A 27,380-nucleotide genomic window follows, 5' to 3' on the forward strand; every position below is an offset into this window, starting at 1 on the left:
ATGCTGGATTTGCTTAATAATCATATGATTTGTTGAACAACTGCACTGATTTGCTTAACAACCATTGTTAAAAAATTGCTATAAAATTGGATCTGACTTATGACTGCAACAATTTACAATGGAAATTTCAATCCCAATTGTGGTTGTTAAATTAAGCAATGGTACTTAGACTTATATACCGCTTCAGTGCTGTGCTGACTTTTCTAAGCCGTTTAGTGTCAGCATATTGCCCCCAACAATCTGGCTCCTCATTTTACTGACCTTGGAAGGATGGAAGGCTGAATTTATCTTGAGCCAGTGAGAGTCAAACTGCTGGCAGTAAGCAGAATTAGCCTGTAATACTGCATTCGAACCACTGCACCCCCACTGCTCTACAAGGACTACCTGCAACATGTTCCATTGCATAGAAATGCAAAGGCAGAGCAACCACCATTGTTTTAAGACTGAACAAATACTTGCAAGACTTACCCCATCACAGGATTGAGCACTATTGCTCTAGGTTCATCTAAGTTTTCTGAAATAAGGATCTTTCTCGAGGTCCCATTCAATCGTGTAACTTCAATCCGATCTGTACCAGTATCAGTCCAATACAAATTCCTACCCACCCAATCTACTGCAATGCCATCAGGATGATTTATCTCTGTTGTTACTAGAGTCTGGGCTCCAGATCCGTCAAGAAATGCCCGGCGAATAGCTCTGACATCATCATCTGTCCAATATATGTAGCCCTCAACAGGGTCATAGTCAATTGCAATAGCATGCCTAATGTTGTCTATTTGCAGAATAACATCTGTGAAATCCGGCATGTCCAGGGAAATTCTTCGTAGATCCGTTCTTCTAGCTAGCAAGAGGACTTCCTCAGCACCTAAGAAAAAAGTAGTGATCAGTAAAGAACCAGTAAACAGTTCTTTCCTTGCGCCAGTGTTAAATTGTTGCTTACAAAATTCAATTTCTAGTTTTCCAATTAACTTTACATTACGATATGTATGGACTGCATAGAAAAAGGCAATCTGATTGTGAAGGAAGATCACAAGTTTTTCTCCAATGGCAATAATGTTTTAGGAAGAACGTGGACAAAAGAAAGTTCTGCTTCTATTGGTACAACTAAAAATATACATTTCCCAAGTACAACTCCTATATGAAGACACTTCCAATGTATTCAAAGTTGACGCTTCTGTCATGAGAGATCATGATTCCTGATCTTGCAGTTCACAGGAATAGTCATATCAATCCCCATCACCAATTGCAATGCCTCTCCAATTATGGAAGATGCACCAGGCAAAGGCAGCACTTGTATTTATATGTCCAAAAAGCAAGACAGGACTGGGTAAGATAATGAAAAAGATGAACTGGAAAACAGAGGTATGCATACAGAGCTGCTTGAGGAGCCCATCTGTTTCTGGAATTGGAATGTAAGGGGCAACAGATACTTCTGGCACAGTCATCCAGGGTATGAATTAACACACAGTAGACATGTCTCTTATTGAGGTTATGAAGTATGAGGATGAAAAGCCATTAATTCACATTTTGCAGTCTACCTATAGTCAAACACCAAAATAACACTGAGTCATCAAATTCTTTAAAAATACTATACGCATTGTCCTAAAGGCAGTGTTCTCTGAACATGATGCAAACCTCTAATGCCTTCAGTGCCTGTTTCTTGTATTATATTTCTTCTTCTAACTAAATCCTAAATAGTAGCCATAAGACAGAAACTTCTAATATGTTTATGAGGCTGAACAGAACTGTGCATATTTCATTGTAGATTTGTATAAAAGCATTGATAGCAGCCACTGTAATCCTAGTATTCTCTTTAAAATTGATTTTTTAGCATCATCTATGAAGATGACATCTTTAATGAACCACTAACCATGGCCAAACTCTCAGAGGATAGGAAGTAGCTATTAGAAAAACTAAACTTAAAATGTTGAATAAAGTTGCACACTATTGCTAAAACTAGGATCAAAGCCCAATTTCAGTCTAGATCCCTACTTGCAGTTGATTATTCAGGCTAATTGGCTATGTATCTGAATTTTCTTCACATCCCACTTTTCCCCCCATTTTTGACAACCTAGAACAGTGATGGCTAACCTTTTTAGGCACCAAGTGCCCAAAGTGCACGCCCCACCCAACTTCAAAGCTTGGGCGCATGCACGCATGTGCCCTGCACATGCATGGCAGAGACCCAAAGACCAGCTGGCTGGTGAGAGGCGCGTGTACAGGCATGGCAGAGACCTGAAACAGAGCTAGGGCGATGCCATGTGTGCCCACAGAGAGGGCTCTGCGTGCCATCTCTGGCATATGCGCCACAGGTTCGCCACCACTGACCTAGACCTAGAATATTGGAGGACTCATATAAGTTTAATGACATCTGAATTGTACTAAATATTCTACTATCGAGACAAATTAAACAATACAATTTTAAACAATGAGAGTGGGATCTGTAGCTGCTATATGGTGTAGCTGAATACGTGAAGATTGTTCTTATTAAAATAAATAAAGATGCATAGAAAAAAATGTTTCAAGAAAAAGTTTTAAAATGTTTGCCTTCCTTTGCTAGTACTGGGCATGAATGTTCACAGTGAAAGGATTTTTATGAACCTGAGGGAAAATATTCCTGCTATATGAGAAAAGCACCTTCATAAAGCATTTCCAGAACCTGCTCTTCAAAGTATCAGAGTACTGTGCCCTCTCAAAAGTTAGGTCTGGTTCTGACATCTTTAAATCTTTCATGTCTGGTTTTACTTGTCCCCTTTACTCCTTCCAGGTAGGTCCCAGACAACATCCTCTTTAAATGCACAGGAAAAGCACTACCTACATCTTGGTCAGTTCTCTTTTTTCCAAACACCACTTTCAGAACATCCTGTTCTTTTCTTTCAGTATTCTTTGTAGGCATAAACCTGTTTCTTGACATATTTGCTTTTCTTGCATTAGTATGCCTACTTATTATTTCATTATTTTGTTATGCTTTGTTAACTTATTTATACAGTATTAGTCTAGACCAGTGGTTCTCAACCTGTGGTCTACAAACCACTGGGGGGGGGAGTGGGGGGGGAGAGGCATAATGTCATCACAGGGATTCTGTAAATGATTGAAACAAATGTTATGATTTAAATCTTGGGTCTCTGTGGCCATGATCCATGGTCATGAAAGATATTTAAAGAGGGTCCGTGGTGAAGAAAAAGTTGAGGACTGCTGGTCTAGATCATAGGAAAGGACTGGCCTGAATTAATTCTTCAAGGTGCAACTTATTTAGTCATTGTTCCTGAAGTTAATATCAGATTAATACTTAATCAGCAACAATTGTGATCTTAGCTGCTCTTTTTCCTACCCTCATGGCTCTTAACTGATTGCCAGAAAGCTGCTCTGTTGGGTTATGGCTGTCCTTATTATGACAGATAATACATTTCAGGGCACATGGACAATTTCCACATTTGAATGTTTCTGAAGCCATTGCAAGCAAGAATTGCCTCTGCCTCTCTCTTCCTGCCTAGTTCAAGCTTGCTTGCTCCCTGTTCAGTCATTTTTCTACTCAGAGGTGAGCTTTTTATCTTACTGCAAGATTTTGACTGGTGTAGGTAAGTCTCCAAATTATGTCATTGTTTTGCATGGGTAGATCAAACATCAGCCCATAATTCCATATTTATAAAAGAAATGAAGAATGAATTTTGGTCTGAATCCAATGTTCTGCTTTATGCTGCACTACGTAACTTTTTACCAAGACAGTGTCTTCTGCTATAGCTCTTCATAAGCACTTTTATATATAGTTAATAGTTTATTAAGGATAGTTGCATGTAGCATTTCAATTTCAGTTTCCTACTGATAGTTGTAAAAAGATTGCAAACAGGATTATCAACATGGTACTTGTCTGCAGCATCTTGAAGGCATGTCTTTTCCTGGGATTACCTGCCAGATTGTTTCTTAGGAAAGGGTACAGCTATATTACAACATTTTTACAGCTACATTACAACAATTTTACTAAACACTACAATTAAAAGAAAGAACTAATACAAAGTAAAAATAAATAAAAGAATAATAGAAAGCACAGTAAGGGGAAAATAGGAGGGAAAATAATATAGCAAAGAGAAAGAAAAGAAATATATAAAGAAATGACTTTACCCTTTCTTAGCAATGAATATAAATATTTTAGTAACATATCACCTTCTCCTAAAATACAACAAATTATCTCTTCTTCCTATATCAGTGATGGCGAACCTATGACACGCGTGTCAGTGCTGACACGCGTAGCCATTTGGGGTGACACGCACAGGATTTCATGTGATTCATCCTTGGCTCCTGCATGGCCGCCGAGGATGAAAGAATCTGTGCTGGAGGAACGGGGGGGCGGGACGTGTGATCTCCCCCACCCACACTCACTTACTGTATCACCGCCGCCCCTTTCTGAGTGCAGGGGCTGCTGGTAAGGCGTGTGTGCTGTGCGCACACACGTCATCAGCGCAGCGAGGGAGGACCCGCAGGAGAGGAGCGCCGGAACAGTGCGCGCCTCTCTCCAGTCAGGCCGGCACAGAGAGTCTTATGTTTTTGTCGAAGTGACACACAACGCGAGTTATGCTCGATTTTTTGCCGATTTTTGACACACCACGCCAAAAAGGTTGCCCATCACTGTCCTATATCTTACCCATAAACAAATTTTTAAAATCTTGTCATTGGATGTGGGGGTTGGCAAAAGTTTATTTAGGACTTCTATAAAATCTATCTATTTTAACCTTGGTCAAATAAACCAACTTTATACTAACTACTTTTAACAATTTTGATTTTTATTTCCATCAAATAGTGTCCTAGAAATAGATTTCTTTTCATTTTCATTGTCCTTTCCCATAAAATCCTTCAAAATTTTAGCAAGAGTCTTTTGTAAATTTAGTTTAGGAAAGCTGCCCAGGTAACACTTTTACTTTATTATTTCTTTTAATTATTAAGACATCAGGATATTTTATTTCTATATCCAGTATAGCATTTTCCCCATGTCATTCTTGTAGTCTGTTATTTTTAAATCCACTTTCAAATCAAGTGGAATGTGATTGGGCACAAGTGATGGTTAGTGACTCTTTGCAGGAGAGGATGATATCACCCTCCCCAAAGGAAGTGGTGGTGAGGCCCTTCTCAAGGGGCGATCTTTGTATCCAATAGTATTGGGCAACTTTTGCTCAGTTTCCAATGTTCCCTTTTAAAAGAAGGCTGTTGAGAGGATTCCTGATGCACAGCTACAAAGGCCCTTGTATGAAGCAGATTATTTGGATTCTTTTCAGTCTAGGTTCAGGCTGGGGTACAACACTGAGACAGCACTGGCCACACTTCTTGATAACCTTTGGAAGGCTCAGAGCAGGGATGGTGCAACCATTATGGCCTTCCTGGACCTCTCAGCAGCTTTCGATAGCATTGACCATGCTACTTTTGGACCAGCTTCAGTGATTGGGAATGGGAAGTTCTCTGTTATGGTGGTTCTTCTCCTTTGCATTCCCACCCCACAATATTGCTTTTTGATTCTCTGAGATCACTATGGCAGCTTGACAATAATTAAAAACTGGTTATAAAACAAAAATAAAACCACATGAATAAAACTGCCCAGGAATTTAAAACCAAAAGATAACCAGGAAAATTGCATAGAAAATGATCTTACCTCTGTTCAGCTTGACAACCTTATGGGCTATCAAACAAAACTATAAAGAACTTTCCCACGCATAAGTCCTACAAATGTGCAAAACTTACTTCATTTTTCTTAATTTCCAACCAGCGTGACTATGGGTTGCTCAAGAGCCAGGAAGAGAGGACTGGCAGGAGCAGGAACAGATTTAAAAAGTACCTAACAGATCTGATGAACTTGCTCCAACCATCAACAAATCAAAGTGTAGCCATACATTCACCCCAGGAGTAGATTTTGAATTAAGAAAACATGGGTAAGAATATAGCCTAATTGCTAGTTAAGAAATGTGTACAATACTCTCTAAAATGCAATGGAGGAATGTGCAATTTATAGCCCACATACCAGATAACGGCTGCCAAGTTCCTTTTACAGACCCTGGGCTGTCTGCACTGCCTAAAATATCCCCCGGCTGTGCCATGGCCACCTAAGCTCTCTAAACTTGAGTATAATCTCATAACTTTGTGAAGTCCAGGTGGCTCAACCAAACCAACAACAGCACCACTGTTGCTATGACAGAGAGACATCAAGACCTCACAAGGAGAAACACAACTGTCCTCAGCAGCTAATGAAGTACTGAAAAAAATTGTTTCACCATAAAACAAGTTTTGTGAAATGAATATCACTCCTTCCTCCCTCTCTCCCTCCAAAAGCCAAAAGTCTAGTTTGGAGGGAAAATACTTTTCAACTACCAGCACGCAATCCAAGAATGTATGGATATCTGTTTGCAATTTTCAGTGGACCAGACAGATGGTGCTTTATTTAACTATGGGTACCAGAATGGCTCAACTAAATACATATCCAACATTAGGGGACTACTCGTTTGTTTTTTTAAAAGTATTTAAATAAAAAAGGGGAAAGCAAGCAGCATGTCAACTCTTCAGACAGGTTAGTTTTCTTCTTTTAACTCCATGATTCTATATTTATGCTGACTGGCATTTAAATGATGGCCCTGCCTTGTTAAAAGCAGTAGGTATTGTTACACCATTTGCAAAGGATTACGCTCTGGCATAGCTGCTATACATGCATTCGGTTTCATTTGAATAGGATGTAGGGCACAATCTTATTTCACTTAATTCATCCACCATACAAAGCTATGATTTGCTAAACTATGCTTTGCTGAATATACCACAATTGACTAGATTCACACAGTATTAGATAATAATCTGAGCTCCTGGATATTTGTCCATTTATGGCCACAAGATGGCCTGGTCTGTAGTCTCGAACTGCCTGAACTTTGCAGGGCCAGTTGATTCCTATCATTAAATTAAACCAAACAAACTGCATTATTAATAAACAGCCCAGCTCTGGTGTCTTATTTAAACATACTTGAACATAAAACAAAATAAAAATCTTTCTAAGATGGCTTGCAAATACACCACAATGTTGAATTAATCAGTTTTCATTGAATACAAATTTAGCCAAGAAAATAGTAGTAGAAAGGAAAGATATATGGAATGAATAAATAACAGAATAACAGAGTTGGAAGGGACCTTGTAAGTCTTCTAGTCCAACTCCCTTTTCAAGCAGGAGACCCTATAGTATTTCAGACAAGTGGCTGTCCAGTCTCTTCTTAAAAGTCTCCAGTGATAGAGCACCCACAACTTCTGAAGTCAAGTCATTCCCCTGGTTAATTGTTCTCACCGTTAGGCAATTTCTTCTAAATACTAGGTTGCTACTCTCCTTGATTAATTTCCATTCATTGTTTTTTGTCTTCCCTTCTGGTACTTTGGAAAATAGGTTGACACCCCCCCTGCTTCTTTGTGGTAGTCCCTCAAATATTGAAACACTGGTATCATGTCATCTCTAGTGCTTCTTTTCACTAGACTAGTCATACCAAATCTTGCAACCATTTCTTCATATGTTTTAGCCTCCAGCCCACTAATCATCTTTGTTGCTCTTTGTACTCTTTCAAGAGTCTCAATATCTATTTATATTGTGGTGACCAAAACTGGATGCAGTATTTCAAGTGTGGTCTTGCCAAGGTCTTACAGATCGGTACTAAATACTTCATGTGACCTTGATTCTTTCTATCCCTTTGTTAATGCAATCTAGGAATGCATTGGCTTTTTTGGCTGCTGCAACACACTGCTGGCTCATATTTAAGTGATTGTCTACCAGGACTCTCATAGAATTGCAAAGTTTCTCATGATTCCCCCCCCCAAAAAAAAAGGGGGGAGAGAGAACTGAAACTAAAAAATTTGGGGAAAACGTTCCCAAAATGCCATACTTTTTGTGCTTACTGTAATAATTTCATAATTCACCACTGGCTTTTACACCATACATATCGACTAAAGTGTTTTCAAAACAATAGTATGGTAATACTACAACTTTCATTAGTTACCAGAGTAGGCATTAGTAGGCTCATCCTATTCTAACCAGACCTGTTAGTAAATCCCAAAACGTCAATGTGATATATATTTTCCTTTTAAGCACTGAATTCTTTACAACAGGGGATAATTCTAGCTGAGTGGGAACTCTGAGATCTGAAATACCATCAAACATCTGGAGGCTGCCGTATTCAGAGACATTGGGAGGGGGGGTTGTATTCTAACACAGGGGTGGACAATTATGGCTCCTTTGTGACCTGTGGACTTCAACTCCCAAAATTCCTGAGCCAACAACTCCCAGAATTCTGGAAGTTATATTCCACAGGTCTTAAAGAGGCCACACCTGCTCTACACAACTGAGATGGTACAGCTAAGGCTAACTGTTCAAAACTCAATGGCACAGTCAATTCACTGCCTACAAAATTGCCCCTAAATATTATTCCCCATCATATTATACAAGCAGTACAAGCAGCCATTCCTCAGATGGCATTCAAAAGGAAAAAATAATAAATCTCCCAAAGTTGAGGTTCATCAGCCAATCTTACTTGGCCCTGGAAAATTCCTTCCTTGGCCAGCATTGGAATCCAAAGCACTATTTAAGGCAGCACATGTATTCTTACTGGCTTTTTTAAAAAAAGTCTGTCTACATCAGCCAGCAGCTATCTGTCCAAAAAGAGGGAAGGGAAAGCAATAAATATGACGATTCATTCAACAAGCAAGAAAAATTGCATAAATGTCATTACTTTTAAAAGGGGGAATTAAAGAACCTAATTTCCCTTAATCATATAATAATAGTTTTTAGTAGTACAATCCTTTATTCTCTTTAATATTATTAAATTACCTTGTTTTCTTTTTCCATTCCCCAGAGCTTTTCATATCTTTGGACAAAACTAATATCCATAGAAGCATATGCCTTTTAATTAGCATTTTACAAACACCTGCTAAGGGTAACTGAATTTGAAAGGAAAACTGGCCACAATGCATAAGTGTTGGTCTATTTATCCTCAGACCCTGAATGCTATATTCTCTTTCTGTAGTTAATGAAAAACCAGGCAGAAAGCAAAATAGAGATGGTGAGGGAATATGGCACTCTGTGCATGTCTCTCTGTGTCAAGGTTTATAACCAAGGTAGGATTCCCTTTCATCTGTGAGTTTTAAATTACTATACTAGTATACTGCCTTCCAATATTGTTGCTTTGCACCCCTGTGATTACAAAACCATCTTTCTACTCTGGAAATGGCAGCTGCAGTCTATTGGCAAAATTATCTCCAATCAGAACTGACAGCAGCAAAGCAGACAAGAGCTGTTTGTCATTTTCCCTTTAGCTCTCTCTGAGTTTGACAAGTGACAAGGCACCTATAATATAGTAACAAATGCTCCAGTTTAGTCATCCAACCTAAACAAATGTAGACAGCTTTTGCGAATGCAGAAAATGCAGTATTATTCCTTTCTCATTAGTCCTTCTATTAATCAGACTATAACAATGGTCTATTGTAGATATTCCTTTCCATTCTTCTCTTTCCCTCCCTCTCCCAACAAAGAAGACTAACTTCTTACAAGCATCTTTTTACTAGCAGACCCTTGGGAAGGGGAATAGGTTTAGCAAAGTCTAAAACTAGCAACTACCACTACCATTGCTACCTTTGGAAAGCAATTAATGTAAAGCTATCATCTATTTGCCTCTTCAGTACTGAATTATACTCAGAAGTGTATTAACACTAAATCATTTTTAAAGCCATAAATCCATGAGCCTCATTTACTTAATTTTCTATCACTAATAGTAGAAGAAAAATATTTTATAGGTCATGAGAGGTGGAGGGGGGGAGAAGAGCTTACTAGTTACTCTGACCAACCATGCAAAACAATGAACAGGGTTATGTATAACCTTTACAAATTATTTGATATTGTATCAATTGTTCATCCACAGCTCTGCACAGAGGAAAGATAGGAACCTATAGAAAGAAGATAACTGGACAAAGTTTCATTTCACTAGAATTAACTGTATTATATGTGCCACTATAGTGTTTATCAGAAAAAAATTGAATGCCAAGGAATATTGCCATTAAAAAATAATTCTTTTTGAAATGACTTTGTTCCACACTTTGAGAAATCCAATTATTATGATACAATCATGAAAATATTGCAGAAGTTTCCTATGCATATTTATAATAGACACCTAGATAGTTGTTACCATTGTTAAAAATCTTATAACTGAGGGATATTTAAATTTTTTTGTAAAGGGTTGTAAATAGGATTTTAAAACTAATTTGTAATGTTAAATAGTTCCATCTAGTTGAAAAAACAAGCAGGCATTTTATAAACAAACTACTCAATATTTATTGTTAGACAAGCAAATTCAAACTAACACAATTTATGTGGAATGAATATTTGTGTCTGTATGAGTCCCTTGCCACTTAATGCACATTTTTATTTTTATTACATTTTGGGGTAGAAAACATAAATCATCTGGACAGTCTGGTTAATTCACAATGTGACTCTCAGTTAAAATTGTAACTTTTTCCTTTAGAAAATGTTATATAACACCTCATAACTACATATATTCTATTTTACAATTAACAGATGGCTAATATATACATAGCTTTTTTTGCCATATTATCACTAAAGAAACTATATGTGCTCAAAAATTATATGTCATTATGTAATTGGCATTTATACATTTATAATATGATACATATTCACATTAGTGAAGTAAAAAATGGAAGAATAGCAATGCATTAATTTAATAGGAGAAAATATCACAGAGATTCTATTCTATACTGCAGCCATAATAAAATATACTACATTTAAAAAACTTCGAGGGAGAATTTAAAATCAGGAGAAATGGGTTTAAGGAGAAAATAATACTCTCACAATCAAACCAGCAGCTCTGAATTTAAAAAAAAATTAAAGGCACATTATGGTCGCTAATGACCTCGTTTCTATCTAGATGCACCCAAAATTATTTGAGGAAAAATTCAGACATTCTCTATGCATGCAAAGTATTAATCTGAAGAACACAATTCCTGAGAAAATATCAAAAGTGGATATACTAAAGCAAGTTAAATTCCTCCTGAGTAATATATTAAAAGTCCTTGGCCACCAATGAGTTAATTAATAAGACCAAGAGTCAAAGCACATGGATGTTGGCATAAGGCAGAGAACCCACAAAAGATGCAGAGCTTGGGAAAGAAATAATCCATAAAAGTGAACCAAAAAGCTACATATTCTTATGCAAAACCAGACTTCCTGTTCCCATCCCACTTTCTACCCTTTTGATAAAAAGGGCTGAAAGAATGTCTAGCTCAACAATAGAAAGGTGCAAATACCACTTAAACAGTCACTCATTTCTGTGCCCTTAGCCAAAGTACTAACTGCCCACTGGGGCTATTTCCCATTGCCAGAAACACAAGGTCAATATGAGTCTTCTGAAAGGCTTGTTCTGAGCATTCATCAAGGGTTTCTAAAGCTGTGAAAAGCGGGGCTTTTTTTTTAAGGGGAGGAGAAAAAAACCCCTGTGCTTTCAATACCTTAGGAAGCACATCAATAACACAATTGCAGCAGACAGAATAATGGGGGGAAAACCCTGCCCTTGCTTTCTTCCAGATACAAATTCAATTTCCAGCATTGTCCACATAGACATGAAACAAGAGCAACAAGTGGTGGAGAAGAGGCAAAAAAAAGGGGGGAGGGAGAAATGTGGTGGGCAATGCCCCCCATCATTTGCTGCCCAAAGATCTCTAGACTAAGTGCATCTATACGATTCATTGTTATTAAATGTTTCATGGCTGGATTCTACAGCATAATAAAAACAAGCAAAATATTACTAACAACTTACTTAAAATGTATTTTGTATAATCAAATGGCTTTCAATAAAGGTACATATTTTATTTTAATAATTATGTTTTCTGCCATGAATTTCCATCTTTCTTTTCAGAAGACAAAATAACATATTTGAAATAGATTTTAATTTTAAAAAATCGTAATATCATCTAATACAAATGTCTTCCTTCTGAAGTTTCTGAAGTACTTGAGTTCTCTCTTACGGATATAGATCTGTACATCTATACATCTATACATCTATACATCTATACATCTATACATCTATACATCTATACATCTATACATCTATACATCTATACATCTATACATCTATACATCTATACATCTATACATCTATACATACATACATACATACATACATACATACATCAGTCCTGACATGACGACGAGCTAACATTATGAAGATGTAAGCTCCACCTCAGACTATTTTTGGCAGAGATTATTCATATTGTTATCCCACAATACACTTTAGCCATAATTTGTTATGTATACCAGAATCAGTGTTGCAGGTGAGCAAAATAATCATGATTTATATGATGACTTCACAACGTTCTCCATTCTACCATCACTCAAAAGATATCAGGACATGTCAGGCTCTAGGTTCAGACATGCCATCATTAGAACAAATCAAGATTTATAAAAGAGCCATAATGGTGTAGTAGTTAGAATGAAATATTACAGGCTAACTCTTCCCACTGCCAGGAGTTCAATCCTGACAGGCTCAAGGTTGACTCAGATTTCCCTCCTTCTGAGGTCAGTAAAATGAGGACCCTAATTGTCGGGGACAATATGCTGACTCTGTAAATTGCTTAGAGCGGGCTGTAAAGCATTGTGAAGCCTATATAAATCTAAGTGCTATTGCTATAAAGCCCAATTAGCATGGTTTCAATTTGTGGTTGTTCAAAAAAAAAAAAAAGATTACCTTCTGGGAGCAGTTTCACATATCATTGTAAATCATAACTAAATTATAATAACTTTCTATTATGGGCAAACTCTTTACTTCTCTGACATAAACTTGGATTGAACAAGACCTCAGGCCAAGCTAAACAAACATGCACATATAAGGTCACATGCATGTAATTGCATGAAAGAATGTAAAAGGTAAAGGTTTTCCTCACACATATATGCTAGTCGTTCCCAACTCTAGGGGGCGTGCTCATCTCCGTTTCAGAGCTGAAGAGCCAGCACTCTCCAAAGGCGTCTCCGTGGTCATATGGCCGGCATGACTAAATGCCAAAGACGCACAGAATGCTATTATCTTCCCACCAAAGGTGGTTCCTTTTTTTTCTACTTGAATTTTTAAATGCTTTCGAACTGCTAGGTTGGGAGAAGCTGGGATAAGTAACAGGAGTTCACTCCACTACGTGAAAGAATGTAGAGGCAGAATAAATGCACAGAAAATTATAAACCCAGATTTGCATGCAATCAAGCAGGAAGTCAGAGCCAGTAAGGTGTATGCTGCTGATTCTCCTTCTCCCAAACATTCCAGCCTCTTCAAATATGGTCACATGATAAACAGTGTTCAGTAAATGTGTTCACAACCAAGCCTGACTTGGTTTTTTTGTGGAGCATTCACTTGTAAAATTCTCTAATTCTTGCATTTCTGCCATAAAATATGCAATAAAAAGGCCTAGTCGGAATCATACATTAATATTTTAAGATGGATATCTGAAGTGGTTATCCATCCACTGGTACGTTACAGAAGCAGCCTCTACAAAGCTAAAGAATACCTTCCCAGAAGATATAAGTTCTCTCTTCCCTTGCATGTTTATATATTCATTAGTATGGGGCTTTGTACTATAAAATGAACCTGAATTAATTGACATAGACTCATCAGTCTTGAGGGCCTCTGAAGGAGATGATTAATAAATAGGCAAATAACCTATAAAATAAGAAGCATGGAGGGAACTGGTTGGGGGATTCAGGAGAAGAGAAGAAAAAACTAAGAGGAAAGTCACCACAGATGGTCCTTGTTTAACAACTGTTTATTTATTTTATTGAGCTATAAAATTTATTGGCCGCCCATCCTACCTCAGGGTAACTGAAACTGTTGCATTTTTGAAACTGATATAAAAATAATTTTATGATCAATTCTCACATTTACAACTTTTGTGGATTTGTGAAACAAAGCTGAAGTAAGATCACAAGGACTGAATTGTGAGTCTCAATAGACTTGTTAAGCCAAGTAGTGATAAGGTAAAGACTTCCTTACCTGCTTTGCAGGTTTTTCCATCTTCTTGTAGTTGGACTCCAGTAGGACAGGTACAACTATAAAAGGGTTCTTTTGGGGACAACAGGCACAGATGTGAACAACCACCGTTATTTTCCTCACAGGGTGTGTGAACTTGAAAAATAAGAGAAGAAAGGAAATCATGCACATTTTTTACTTTATTTTCTGGTAACACAGAACGTAAACTTAGATCCCTAAAGAAGACAATCACACTTTATGTTTCCTCATAAATTCAGTCAGGCACTAAAAGATAATTGACTACAAGACAGACATTTAATGTTGCTCCTCACTACTTTAGGAAAGTATCAATAAACATAAAACTGTCCTGAAAAAAGTACCTTTTCACACGACAGTATCTCAAACTGCTAAAACGCAGTTGGGGATTCAATAATAGTTTCAGAAGTATTAAAAAATGTTAAGGGACAACTGGATGCTGCATGTTTATTTCTATTTGGACTGTTGTTATAGTTACAGCGCAGGTTGAACCTGAACAATTGTTATTTGTTTCATCAGTTCATACTTTTCTGTATATCTCACCCTGCAACAATAGTAACAACTTCTTAGTATTTTCTACATTCAGCTGTGTCCCAGTCAATTATGTTGGCTATACATAGTCTAAATATTTATATTTATATTTATTATAGCTAGTGGAATTTGGAAGGCATACAAATTCACTTGTCTATCTCACAAGCAAACCTAAAAACTTAGGATCCTTGTGTTCTGTTTTTTTGTTCTTCTCCATCCCAATATGTAATCTGTTTTGATTCTGGCATCAAAAAAAGAGCATGACAATTTAAAGTGGTGTGTATGTGTAATCATTCAAAAGCATGATAGCTCTATATATGATCCACAATCAGTTAATACAGTACAAACACTTGGCGCAATGGCAGCCAAATCCAGTTGAATCAAGAGACAGCATTATCTGAACTATTTCTAACAGATAGTATTTCCCAGTGTGCCAGGCTTTCCTCACTACTGTCCAGAAATATTGTGACCCAGGGGTGGGACGTGCTCTCAGCTGACAGAAATGTTAGGAATTCCGAAAGCACCACATAGCGTCATCTGGAACGCAAGGACAAACTCTATCAGGGCACATACCCAATGACATCTACTGAAGCTTTGCACCTGTTTCTCAGCTAAAGCAGCTTTTAAATGCCTCTCTTTACTCCGTGAATATTTACTACCCATCTATCCTTTTTCTTAGCCACAGCTCTTCAGAGCTGAAGCCAAACCGCCTCCGAGATTTTCAATAGTAGACTTAGGCCTCAATGCTCTCTTAAGTGAGATAGTACTCAACTTTAGGATAAAACTACATTTATGTGTTACATTATGTTATGTTTCTAATATTTAGTATGCACAATTTTGTTTGGAAATCCTATGGCTAAAGAATTCAATCAAAGCATACAATCTGCTTTTTATTTTTTTTCCACAGATTTTTCCTGTTGATTAAAAGCTTAATCCATGAGAAATAATGAGGTATCTTCCTCTCTGCCACGCCTTCCTCCAAGTTATTTTTCTTACTGCAAAGCATCGTTAACGTTTTTGTAACAGTATTACAAAATACTATTACAAAATACATGCTATTAACAAGATACTAATGGAAAAATCAGTCCTTAAAATAACTGATTTAAAGTATTTAACATACGTACATGTGCCTGAGAAATTCTGAATTTTAACATTTCTAAATGAAAGCCTGTTTCAATAAGCAGGCAAAAAGGGCATCTCAGCAAAGAATTTGCATTACTATGGCCTGCTTTTTAACCAAATTTGCATTGCGCTATGAATGATACGCACAACCAGTTAATGATGATCTCATTTAAGTCTTGGAAAGTGTTCAACTATTCAGTCTGATACATTGTTCAGAGATCTGTGGCATCCAAGTGAGAATTAGGTATAATATTAATGAGAGTAACTTATGGACTACACAGAATTGGAATCCCAAGCCTCCTTCCTTGGCACTTCTATTCAATTATTATGCTCTAGCTGGTTGAGCTTCTTTAACATTAAGGCAACAGCCACATCACTGACAATCAGAGAAATTCTGTCTTACAAACTTCCACTGAGGCAAGGCAAATCAGCTCAGAGAAGTTACTGCAAGGTGAAAAATCTACAGGATTCCTTTGAAAGAGTTTGTGATTCTGTTCTGCAATCCACATCTTATGTAAATATGATGGTAACAAACTTTATTAAACAGCAATCAGGTTAAGAACCTAAGCCATGGCATTTAGGACTGAACCTCCTGTCACAATCAAATAACAGCCTAGCATACCAGTTGCTTGTTAATAATTATAGTAGGGCAGAGGCCTGCATTGCATAAATAATATATCTGTATTTTCTTCTCTGAAGTAATGGGCGTTAGATTAAAAATCCCACTTATCCCTAATGTGAGAGAAAAAGAAACAGAAAACATACAATACGGCTGTCTTTCAGGGCTCAAAACTTGGATGTCCATTGGTGAATAAAGAGAATTTATTATTTCTCTCTTATTCTCTCCAGCTTTCTTGTTGCAGGCATGAATGGAACGCGTCTGCCAATCCGTCCAGTACAGGGTGTCCCCAGCCAATGTCAGGGCAAATGGATGAGTGAGACTACCTTCCACCACTTTTTGCCTAGTTTGTAGAAGAAAGAATATTTTCCAAAGTGATTATAAAAACTACTTCACAAATTAATACAGAAAGACAAGATGTCAAAATTTAAATAAAATAACATTGACTTCCATAAACAGCAGTAATTCAATGTATGTGGAATGGGTCTTGTTCATACCTGACCAAAACACTTTCTTCTGAATCATTTCAAAAAATACTATGCCTGCAAACTGGAACCACAATTACCATAAAATATGTTGCTCTGAAATTTTTTTAAAAATACTATCTCGTTCTGAGTTTTCAAAGTGAAAGTTCATCACACAGGAGTCTGTTCCAGCAATTTTAATCTAACATTCACAATAGAAAACACGTTATATTGCTACCAAGTCAGTTCACAGTGGCAATATTTGTAGTGTACATAATTTCTTTGAAGTTTAATTTTATGTAGTACTATAAAAACTAAAGGTCATTCGGGCATAAAAATATCATATTCATATATTCCATTACTGCACCAAAATAATTTTAAACATCTATAATAAGATACAAAAAGCTAAGGAATTATGTTGTGCACAAAACACAAATATCCATTGCACAATGTCCAACCACAAGTCATGAGTGAAGAGGAGAGAAAAAATGAGACTGCTGGAATATTTTATCTTAAATGACAACAATGTACATGAGGAACATTGATTAACATTCTGAAACTAAATTTGTTATCACTAGAACAACTTCGTCATAGCAGGAGATATGTATGTTCCAATAGTACTTATTTGTATTTCTTGAATCTGGGCTGTAACTTAAGCTTTCAAAGAAAGCATTTATGGGGAGCAAAATGAGTTCATTTTTTAATCATTCAGAACATAAAGCATTTTGACCGAACATGCTAATTGGATTTTTACACTACAAATACATTTCTTTATAGGAAAAAGGATATTTTCCTTTCTTTAAAATAGCAAACAATGTTGAAATAGCATTGAGCAACATTTAGGATGTTTTGTTGTTTACAGAGCGTATTGTAGAAAAACATGTATCCCTCTGTTTGGATTAAAGTTGCACAAAATTAAAGCAAAATTACAATAACAGCACAAGAATATGAATTTTACACAGACTATACAATGTACAATCCATATTTGTGTTATTATTTTTATATGTTACTGATGCTATTGCTTGATCACAGAAAATGTCTTCTTTTATTTGACAGTGACATTAAGGATCCCAACAAAACAAATCACAGAAGTTTAAGAGAATCTGCTATAATTCTGCAGATTGAATTTTTCCAAACACCCTGGAAAAGAAAAGAATAACCAGGTAGTAGTTTCTCTCTCTCTGCTTGTATATACACAGCTATGCAACATATGCATTTGTGTGTCCCCATTTTCTCTATGTACAGTTGACATACATACTTCATTCATAGGTGCTTTTGAACAATATAGATCAGTGTTTCTCAACCTTGGCGACTTTAAGTCCCGTGGACTTCAACTCCCAGAATAGCTGGCTGGGGGATTCTGGGAGTTGAAGTCCACGGGACTTAAAGTCGCCAAGGTTAAGAAACACTGATATAGATAATTCAATGTTACCATGTCCATGAAGGATGAGCTATCATCATGGGGTGAAAAGGGAGGCACGAGGAAACATGAATTAACAGCAAGCATACGTAAAGGAGACATGGAAGCATGTAGAATGAAAAAGGAACAAATAATGAACTGCCAGACACCTATCAAAATATTCAAGGGCAATTGGTGATGCAAGGTTGATAATCTTTGTTGCCCGAAAATACATTAGCAGCGGATAAGTTTAAATAGAAAGCACCTAAGCAATATTAAATGTATTTGCATATGGTTACATGCACTCAGATCTGCATACACACACCACCCCTACCTGAAAGAGCCGTCCAGATTTGCTCTGTGAATGAAGCTCAACTTTGCATCAGCCCAATAAAGCTTTTGTTCACTGAGATCTATTGTGAGTCCATTGGGCCAATAAATGTCAGAATCCACGATTATTTTCCGAAAACTGCTGTCCATTCCAGCACGCTCTATTCTAGGTGTTTCGCCCCAATCTGTCCAATACATGTATCTAGAAATAAATAAAAAAATCCAATTACAATTACAAAAACAGAATAGAAACTTTCCTGAAATGAAGAAATTTTTGTGAATTTCCTTGAAATCAAGTTTATGTGTCAACAGATATCAAACATTTCTTTAAAAGCAAAACATAACTTTGTTATTTTAAAATTTTTCCCCACCTTAGTTAACTGTCTCTAAAAATGTATTCTTTTGTTTCCTGTACAGTTCAATTAAAACAAGTCTTTTCATTACTTGCTGGAACAAGGACTCTTTATCTCAACTGGTGGAGCCCCTTGGGCTCTATTATGATCTGTCAGCAAAAACTTTACAGCTACACATACCCTGTACAACTTTTTAGATAAAGTAACCGTTTGCAGCAAATTAAAATAAGAAGTGCCATTTAAAAAAAAGAATGATTCTACTATTGATCTGAGTAGAGGTAATTTATCAATTTTTGAATTAATGACTTACACCCAGCTTTTGCAAGAGTAAAGAGATGAATAAAATGAAGCACAACAATGATAATAACAGCATATAACAAAATGAATAATTGGGTGAAATACACTGTGACACATACAGCTGAAATTAAGTAACACATAGATCGTAAAGGACTAAAACCAGTTAACCGAAACCATGCCTTAAAGTCAACGTGGTTCTGAAGCGGAATGCCAACACCACCCTGTCTTTGTAGTCATCTACTTCTTTTCTTTGGCACTGATAAATCAAGAAGTGCTTCAGAAGTTGGCCTTGGTATTTGGAGAAATAGAAATGGAAGGACATGCTCTTTTAAGATAAACTATTTAAGGCCCTGGAGGTTTAAAAGTTAACCAAGTACTCTCAGAAGGTTAGAAAATGATTGGCAACCAACCACTCTGGAAAACTGTTGTTATTGTATTCCTAGTGACCATGAGTGTCTGGCTATTAATCATCAAGGAAACGGAGTATTACTTAGATAACTTCTTGTCGTCAAAGAATAGAGAAATAATGAATAACTATAATGACCCTTTAGGACAGGGGTATCAAATTCAAAGCCCGTGGGCTGCATCCATCCCACAGGGTCCTCAGTTCTGGCCCACAGACCTGCCCTGGAAACAGTGAAGAAGCGGCCTGTGGTGACTCTGCAGCAAAAACGGAGCTCAGGTGGGCCATACGCGGCCCTCTCAAACTTTGTGTTCACTGGCAGAGGATTGCAGGAGGACGTTGCATCCAGAAACTGGAGCCTGTTTTCACTGGCAGAGCGCTTGGGCCACCTTAGTCATCCCGACATGAGTGACATCAAGCTGGCCATGGACACCCTGGCTCCACACACGCACCCCAAGGTCAAATACAACCCTGATGCGGCCCTCAATGAAATAGAGTTTGACACCCCTGCTTTAGGATATATGACCAATAGTACTATGTATTATTTATTAGAGCTATGTAAATAATTCACAAAGCAGCTTCAACTGCATGGCTGTTTTTGCCAGAATTCAGTCATCATTCAGAAAGACCTTCTCAGATTAGCTGCACATGCACAGTAAAACTAGAACTGCTGAGGAAATCAATAATGTGCATAGATCTATAATTAATTTTATTCATTTGTTAAGTTTATGACTTTTTTCTTCTTCAGGCAGCTACCTATTTGCACTTTTGGGGATTTTTTAAAAATGCAAAGCTGAACATTAACGGAACTTCAAGAGAATATAAAAATAAGATACAAAACACAAATATGAAAAAGCAGAGAATGAGAGAGAGAAAGGACAGGTATAAAGACTTTAAAAATACATAGCTAATATTTTGGTCAGAAAGATATATGGATATAGATGTACAGATTCTCTCACAAAAAAATATGATCTATTATGAGTGGTTTTTGTTGATAAAAATGATTACAAAACTTGAATAAAACAATATTTAACAAAGAGATTCATCAGGGTTCTGTTTTGTTGTTTTTCTTTTAGCCAATACTATTTCCCAAACTTTCAAAAATATTTGATACAAACAAAAATATTTGAATTTTCTAAGGTTTTGCAACAATAAATCTGTAAAGTGAAAGAAAAATACATTAATTTGTTATATTGAAAAATACAGAAAATAAATGTACGATATAGTTGATTTCCAAAGATTGTTCAGCAATTTCAAAAATATTTGCCCAGAATGAGGAACTAAACTGACAATAGCAAGGCCTCTGATAGCAACATATTCCCTACCAATCTGTACAGGAAGATTTTGGTTCATATGTAATGTTAATGATAGGTATTAACATCTACATGTTTGGTTACGATCAATTTAATGAAAAGAAGGACTAAGGGTGACATGATAGCAGTGTTCCAATATCTCAGGGGTTGCCACAAAGAAGAGAGAGTCAAGCTATTCTCCAAAACAACTAAGGGCCGAACAAGAAGCAATGGATGGAAACTAATTAAGAAGAGAAGCAACCTAGAATGAAGGAGAAATTTCCTGACAGTTAAAACAATTAATCAGTGGAACAACTTGCCTCCAGAAGTTGTGGTTGCTCCAACACTGGAAGTTTTTAAGAAGAGATTGGCAACCATTTGTCTGAAATGATATAGGTTTCCTGCCCGAGCAGCGGGTTAAACTATAAGACCTCCAAGGTCCCTTCCAACTTTGTTGTTCTAATTCTCCAAAGTAGATTTAAATAGAATTTATGCCATAAAGAATTCCAATGTAACTCACTGTCTTAGCTTCCATTTCCTCTTCCCATATTATTTTATTACTTATTCTTGGACTTTCCCCCCCCCTTCTTTTCAGTGCCAATAATATTAAGTACAGAAGCGTATTACAAAACTAAAGAGAATTCCCTGAATTTAAACAATGCATATACCGTTCTTCAAATACTGCTAAAGGGTTTGATTGCTGAAATTTAAAAAAATTAAGAAGGAATGATGAAACCTGATTCAGCTGAAATTTGTCACCAATTCTTCAAAAACAAAAAAAATCAGCAGAGATGGATTCCCAGTTAAGTCTTTAACCAGATAATGTCCTGACTTTTCTAATAACCCATTTCATATATTTATTTTATTAATATATGTATTTGTAAACTATATATAAATTTCTCAATATCAGGAAAAAATGCTATTGCTCTAACGGCTTTAGATTTTAATACTCTCTGCCAATTCAGCATAATTTGTGGTTATTATGATATGAATAGAGTTACTTGAAAAGTATCATAATAATCTTTTAAAGATGTATACTTAAATTCCCAACATGATTTTCCTTGTGAAATATGATTCTCTGATGTTGATTACAGCAACTGCTCCTAAATATCTAAATACATACCAATGGGAATTGCAGTCAAGCATATTAGGAGAGCCCAGATTGTACACTTCTGTAGTTGATGTACTTTAGATTAAGCAAATTAATATATCTCCTTGCCATAAGTCAAGAGCTTTGTCAGATAATGCATTAAGTCATTGTGTGGTTTAGTTTGGTTCTGACTTAATTTACTGTGCAAATCCAACCAATATCGTGTTCAAACTGGATTGTGTGGCTAATTCACTGATTGTGGTTGATTAAATTTACAGTACAATATTAAGAATCCAGACTAAGAGGTAACTTTTTGAGTGGAACCCATGGCCATACAAGCTACAAATTTCCTCCGCTCCAATATCTCTAAGCATGGCTCCAATCATTCTGTATTACCCCATATTTAATAAAGTTTTAATTATGTATGCCATGCTCAGCTTTATAATTACAGTACTGAAATACAGTATTAACAATTTCCTTGTGCGAACCACTTCTGAAAAACCTTGCCAAGAAAACTGCAGAGTTTTATCCAGGCAGTTTCTGAGAATCAAACATAACTGAACAAAACTCCTAACATTACCAGAAGTATAATTTTCAAATAAAAAGTGCCTCATTTATTAAACATAATCTTATCTACATGCTGTATACAGAACATGCTCTCTCACATATGTACACAAATTAGTCTCACACATAAATATCATAACTAGATGTAGGCATAGCCATTTCTGAGGAAGAGGAGGTTAGAGATGGGATAAGTGAAAGAGGTACCTGTAAAGAAGGGAGGAAGGAAATTAAATAAGGAGGGAGGGAAGGAGGGATTTTTAGGCATTGCAAGAGGATTCCAATCGCCTTCCTACATAGCAGCTAATCTTCAAACTAATCTACAAAGGCCTCTACACTTCACAGCAATAATTGCAGCCATTTGCACCTCAGTTCATTGCTTTGTTTTCATCAGATTCTTATATTCTTATCAACAACTGTAGTTTCCACTCCCCTCCTTCTATTATTTGGAGAAAAATTGGGGTGGGGGAGAGAAAGGAAAGAGAAAAGGCCTACTTCAGCACTGTTTTTATTCTCTTTCAGGCCAGAATTCACAAAAACTGCCTAGATACTCAACAATTGCTATAAAGTTGTAGCCAAAACTAGCCTAAGATGCCATCACTTAAAAAAATGTAGAATAGGATGTTAGATAAACATATTGAAGTATTCATAGTTAAGATGAAACTTTGCCAAGGGGAAAAAAAACCTCCAATACAAAATAACCTATACAAACTCTGCATCCGCTATAATTAAAGTTTTCCAGGCAAATTGAATGATTCAAAATGAAAACAGTATTATTTTATAATGGAAATACAATTACAAGGAACACAGAGCAATAATGCCAGCAAATGCTAAAGAAACTATATACCAAACTTGCCAAAGTAACCTGCATATTAAAAATAAGTCAGAAAGCCTCTGGAGCAATTTCAGAAAAGTAAGCTGCTTAAAAAGACTGGCATCTCCTCAAATTCAAATTGTGCAGAAAAAACACTAAGGGGCCTTTTACAACCAAGGTAAGAAGTGAACTGGGAAAAGAAAAAGAGGCGGTGGGATGGATGCCACAAAGACAGACAAGGAATGCAGCTGCTGGAAGAGTTAATTCCACAAGGACAGACCTCAAGCCACTATTATTCCTCTTCCCCTTCCCTCACCAAGAAAAGCAACAAACAAGTTCCACAAGAGAATTGGCAAGTAAATGATGCACAACCAACTACCATTATAAATGGATTTTCTTAAAAGAAACACATTCAAATGTTGCCTGAAAGGAACACAAAGTGATCAACTTTCAAATATGATTCGGGCTTCCCATACTTCATATATCCTCTGGAATTTTTGCTAAATTTTTCCACATTTCTGTACTTAAATACATAAAATGTATGCAAAGCAAAAGACAATAAGGTAAATAAAAAAATATATCAATGCAAAGATGAAAAAATTAGAAGCACACTGCATACTTCATTAATACACTTCCATGAAACAGCTTGGTGCAATGGAATTTGTTAGATTAAGGGAGCAGGGAAAGTATGACAAGGTAACATACTTGTTTCATTATATCTCAATCAACAACCCTCCAAGCGTAGCCTAAATACTCAATAAAACCAATTGTAAGAATAAAAGCATGTCACTGCTTTTTATTATTATAAATATTTAGATGAACTGCTCAAAATTTAGTAACAGGATATAGGATGTACATAAAAGAACCAGAATATATCACAGAATACCCCATCCTCAAACCACAAATACTAGAATTTTATTTATTTTATTTTATTAATTTATATCCTGCTTTTACTTTTTTTTTTTTTTACAAATAACCCAAGACAGCATGGAACACACCTTCTTCCTCTTATTTTCCTTACAACAATCCTTGGGCTGAGAGAAAGTGGCTGACCCAAGCTCACTCAGCTGGCTTTCATAGCTAAACCAGGACTAGAATTCAAGATCTCCTGCTTTCTAGTCTATTCTGTTTTTGTGAATGCTCTAGCATTTGCAGAACTATTATTTAAAAAAAATTTCGTTCTAAAGTTTGTCAACTAAATCAATCTACTTCTATGTAACTAATGTCTTACACAGGTCTTTGCAAAGACTCCAAAATTCTATTTTCCATATAGCAGCTCACATCAGTCTTGGAACTACGCAACATTTAAAAAATAGCATTAAATATGCCAATGAAAATCTGTCAATTGCCTTGGCCCAAGATTGTATTTCCAGTCTCAGATTCTTGGAACAATTAGAGCTATACAAGTCAGCATTGTTACTATATACCAGAGCTAAGTAACTGTGTCCTTTGTGGGTTCAAAGCTTATTTGCATTTAAATTGAGGATTCTGGGATGGACAAGCATATCAGAGAAAATATAAAACCATCACAGTTATCAATATAAATAATTTAATATGCACTTAATATGCATGCATTTTGGAAAAAAACCATTAAGCCTTGCCTGAAGGCTTACAATTCTAAAACAAAATATCATGTGACAACTGAGTTGAAAACATATCAAGTACCAAATACATATTTTACCTAAGACGGGAACCAGAGTGAAAGAATAAAATAATTCAGCAAAGCACTAATTAGCTAGCAATATGAAAGAAGCAACACCAAGTAATGCATCAAAGAGGGAATCAGAGGTAAGAAGACATTAGTGTTTAATAATTTCTTAATTTAAGATTAAGAAAAGGCCAACTGAATATTTAAGGAAAATTAATTAAGAGGTCACGTCAGGAAAACTTAAAAGAGACAATAAATAAACAGAATATAAATATGGTATGAAGATTGGCATAGGATGAATAATGGGCCCAAGCAAAAGAAGAAACTGCTACAAGAATGAAATACTTTGTCACCAAATAGTTAAACTACTGAATGCAATAGGTAAAATAACTAAAACTTACAAACAATGATGAATTGAGAATAGAAAAACAGACCAATAAATGAACATTACCACAGTCAACATGAATCAGAATGAATTTCTAAATGCCTCTTAATCCCTTTCACAGAGAGAATAAGACTCGGGACTGCAAGTTCCTGACAATAAATTTGTAAAATGTTAGTGGCCATATTAATAAATTGATCTGATCATTACAGCTTCGTTTGGACAAACTGGAGGGCAAGTGTAAATAATATGTTTAGATTGTTTATTTGATGCTTAAAGACATCTCATAAGAAGGTATACAAATCTCTCTCAGGAATACATGATCAATATTATATATAAATTACATGCATTCAAAAAAGTGGATAAGTTCTCCTCAAGGAACAATTGAGTGACATAATATTGTCTTCCTATTTGTATGATTTTTTTGTCAGTAAATGTGTTTTTATTTTTCCATTTTCATTTCGTACAGTCACATATATACTGTGCATAACCGGGGCCATATAACATTAAACAATAAACACAGCCATTCCTCTTGTCAACAATACCCCCCAAAATAGAAACCCAATGTACCTCTTCGACCCTCCATACACCCTTTCTTTCGCCCCCCTCCAACTTTCCATCTTCCCTCCAACATTCCCCTCTACCCTACTTCCCCTCCCCCTCTACCACTCCTTGTATGATTTTTTTGCAAAGCTAGCATACTTAACAACAAATCACCCCATATTAACTGTGTGTACAAGCCAGGTTTTTTTTTGGGGGGGGGGGACATTATCAAATTTTCTTAACTAGAATGAATACCCTCTTGCACCCCGCCAGCTACACCATTGCACAACCCTGCCCTCAGTCTCTTGCTTCCCAATATTACAAGACAATTTCCATCTCATAAGAGCTTGGGCCTTACAGGCAGGATAACTTTATTAAGATGATTCATTATGACTAGTTATGCTGTTATGACCAACATGCTTTAATATGTATTTCAAGAGTAATTTTCACTATTCACAAATCGTTTTGACCCTATATTTATAATTAATAGTTTAATATAATTGTTTTTACAATGAGAAACAGGAATAATAATAAATAAAAAACATATAGGTAGCCCTTGACTTACCACAATTTATTCAGTGACATTCGAAATTACAATGGTGCCAAATGAAGGGACTTATGACACTTCCCCAAAGTTACAGTGAACAAAATTTCAAGTGCCAGGCAACCTCCATGCTGTTACAAAGGACTGTAGTGATGCTGAGGGCAGCCTCCCACCTATCTTTCCCCCATCTCGCCCTACTTGGCCCTGTTTCCCACCCTGCAGGGTCCCACACTTCAGCCATATTTATAAATTAAGGCTTCACTCTACAACCTCTGGAAGGGAATCCCTCGGGCAATTAAATAATTCAGAATTCCTAAAGCAGGATTGTTAAGAAAAGGGGGCATGGATCCACTGTATCCAATGTTTTCTCCCCCAACATTGAGAAGAGATTTACAATATCTCTTCCCCAATGACGAAATGAGAAACTTCTTTTCCTGCTGTCTAATATTAGAATCCATTAAATTGGATGCCAGAACTGCTGTTAGGTGTGGTTAACCAGAATATTTGGATAATTGGGAATTCAAGTAATTGAAAGCATTATTTCTAAGAAGTTGTACTGATTCTGAACTACACAGTGGATCTAACTGAAGCAAGTTATTATTAATAAATATACCATTTTATGAACTGAGTGATATAATTCTGAATTATTTAAGCTCTACATTTTTGCCTCAGAAAGATGATCTGTGGTCAGTTTTAACCTTGATGAAAAGTACAGTAATTTCGTTTCCATCTTTCCCTTTTCCCGCTAGCAATGTTTTATAAAGTAATGATTTCATAAAATGCTTTTCTAGAAAATCTCCTAAATTCTAGTCTTAGACCAAGAGTCTAAACCAACTTAACAGCACACCTTTATTTTCTTGCATCAAACTTTTCATTGATTGCTCCTCTGTACTGCAGAAGCATATTTTACATGCCAAAACCCCACTCTTTATAT

General features: G+C 36.3%; 1 protein-coding gene across 1 annotated transcript in view; it reads right to left on the reverse strand.

Annotated features, from left to right (window-relative positions):
- LRP5 (LDL receptor related protein 5) overlaps positions 1-27,380 on the reverse strand; it is a 116,439-nt gene that overhangs the window by 53,812 nt on the left and 35,247 nt on the right. The window contains exons 3-6 of the mRNA XM_014054430.2: positions 18,524-18,721; positions 16,473-16,669; positions 14,043-14,174; positions 469-865 (exon numbers count right to left, since the gene is read on the reverse strand). Of these exons, the coding sequence (XP_013909905.2) occupies positions 469-865; positions 14,043-14,174; positions 16,473-16,669; positions 18,524-18,721 (924 nt within the window). The remainder of the gene's footprint in view (positions 1-468; positions 866-14,042; positions 14,175-16,472; positions 16,670-18,523; positions 18,722-27,380) is intronic.

The sequence above is a fragment of the Thamnophis sirtalis genome, unplaced genomic scaffold (assembly GCF_051295495.1).
Source record: "Thamnophis sirtalis isolate CommonGarterSnake01/CBP01778 unplaced genomic scaffold, rThaSir2_p1.2 scaffold_1, whole genome shotgun sequence".
Lineage (NCBI taxonomy): Eukaryota > Metazoa > Chordata > Lepidosauria > Squamata > Natricidae > Thamnophis > Thamnophis sirtalis.